The 1,788-nt window shown below is 59.7% G+C and overlaps 1 protein-coding gene across 1 annotated transcript in view; it reads left to right on the top strand.

Annotated features, from left to right (window-relative positions):
- The first annotated feature begins 436 nt into the window (after positions 1-436).
- CDX1 (caudal type homeobox 1) overlaps positions 437-1,788 on the top strand; it is a 12,637-nt gene continuing 11,285 nt past the window's right edge. Inside the window, exon 1 of the mRNA XM_009074824.1 lies at positions 437-900. Coding sequence (XP_009073072.1) covers positions 474-900 — 427 coding nt within the window. The 5' untranslated portion in view covers positions 437-473. The remainder of the gene's footprint in view (positions 901-1,788) is intronic.

Below are 1,788 nucleotides of genomic sequence, written 5' to 3' on the forward strand. Positions count from 1 at the left end.
TCAGCCCTAGACACTCTGCTCCTGGGTATGGATGGTGATGGGCTCCCCTGTAGCATTCTCATGGGTGACAGCCACGATGACCCCAAAGCCGTCCACTACAAAGGGACCGTGTCTGGTGGCATGGGCACAGCTGTGGAGTGGTGACAGCAGAATGGACATGGGGTCCTTGGTGCTCCCTGGGGTCACCCACCACCTTGCCTCTCCTGCAGCCAGGGTGGGAGCTTTGAACACCCCCCTCTCACCCGCTGGGGTTCCTGCACTTTGAAATGCAAACCTGCCTTTCAATGCAAATGCTGTGAGAGGTTGGGCCCAATAAAAGCCTGTGGGCAGGGAGGTGCCTGGCCCCAGGACAGGCTCCCCAAGGCGCCCAGGTGAGTGGCGGTGAAGGAGGGGCGGTCGCCTCCCTGCCAAACCCAACCGGCCGCAGTCGGCAGCTCGGCAGCGCAGCATGTGCACCGGGACAGCTGGGGAAGATGTATGTGGGTTATCTTGTGGATAAGGACACCAACATGTATCCCAGTCCTGTCCGGCATCCCAGCCTCAACCTCAACCCCCAGAATTACGTGCCGGGGCCGCCCCAGTACTCGGACTTCGCCAGCTACCACCATGTGCCAGGGATTAACAACGACTTGCACCATGGGCAGCCGGCAGCCGCCTGGGGCTCTCCCTACACCCCTGCCAAGGAGGACTGGCATTCCTATGGAACCACTGCGACACCTTCCACTGCCAGCCCAGGGCAGTTTGGATTCAGCCCCCCAGATTTTAACCCCATCCAGCCCCCGGGCTCTGGACTCTTGCCACCACCCATCAGTAGCTCCGTCCCCCAGCTCTCCCCTAATGCCCAGAGACGCACCCCATATGAGTGGATGAGGCGCAGCATTCCCAGCACCAGCAACAACGGTAAGGAAAACCCTCAGCCCTGTGCACTTGCACTATTCCAGGCGCAGAGGATCCCTGGGCTCGAAGGTCTGCGGGGCTGGATTCTGCTCCAGGTCTCCCTGCATGGGGACCACCAGAGGGACAGCAAGCTTGGCCAGCCCTTGGCACACCACCTGGTCGCCAAAGAGCAGGGGAACCTGCCACCGAGGTGGCAGGGGCTGAGGATGGGCAGGGAGGGTGCTGTCCTTCTGCATTGGTGGCACCAGGGTTATATGGTTGGAAAGTCCTTTTCCCCCTCTGTTCTCTACCCTGGCACCCCTGTCCTTGCCGGCTCCCTCCAGGTAGGATGGGCAGAGCCGGAGATCCCCAGAAGCACGAGGGGGTGTTGGACAGGGGGTTTTGCATGTGCAAGGGCTGTGTCTGTACACGAGAGTGTGAGCTGTGTGTGAGAGCCTGTGTACAGCAGTGTGCATGTGTGTGTGTATGTGTGTGTGTGCAGGGAAGTTACATACATGCTGCATGTGTGTGTGTATATGTAAGGTGCACTGAGCGAGGTGCTACAGGCTCTGTGTGTGTGCAAGGTAACATGAGCACTACCTGTGTATAGACAGTGTCACTGGGTGTCTGTGGGGGATGTTCTGTGCTCCATGTGTGTGTGCAGGGTGCTGTGTGTGGAGGATGGTGCCATGTGTGTGTTTCGTGTGGTGTGTTGGGGACGGTGCCACGTGGAGGGTGATTGTGGGTGCCACAGGTACAGCACACACTGCAGTTGTGTGTGCACGGCAGTGGGTGCCTGGCACTGCAGGAGAGAGTGTCCTGGTTCCTGTGATTCCCTCTGGCATGAACACCGAGCGATCATGCTGTCCCCAGGGTCCTGTGCCCATGTCCCTGAGGTCCTGTCCCTGCTGA

Source organism: Acanthisitta chloris, unplaced genomic scaffold (genome assembly GCF_000695815.1).
Source record: "Acanthisitta chloris isolate BGI_N310 unplaced genomic scaffold, ASM69581v1 scaffold10495, whole genome shotgun sequence".
Classification (NCBI taxonomy): Eukaryota; Metazoa; Chordata; class Aves; order Passeriformes; family Acanthisittidae; genus Acanthisitta; species Acanthisitta chloris.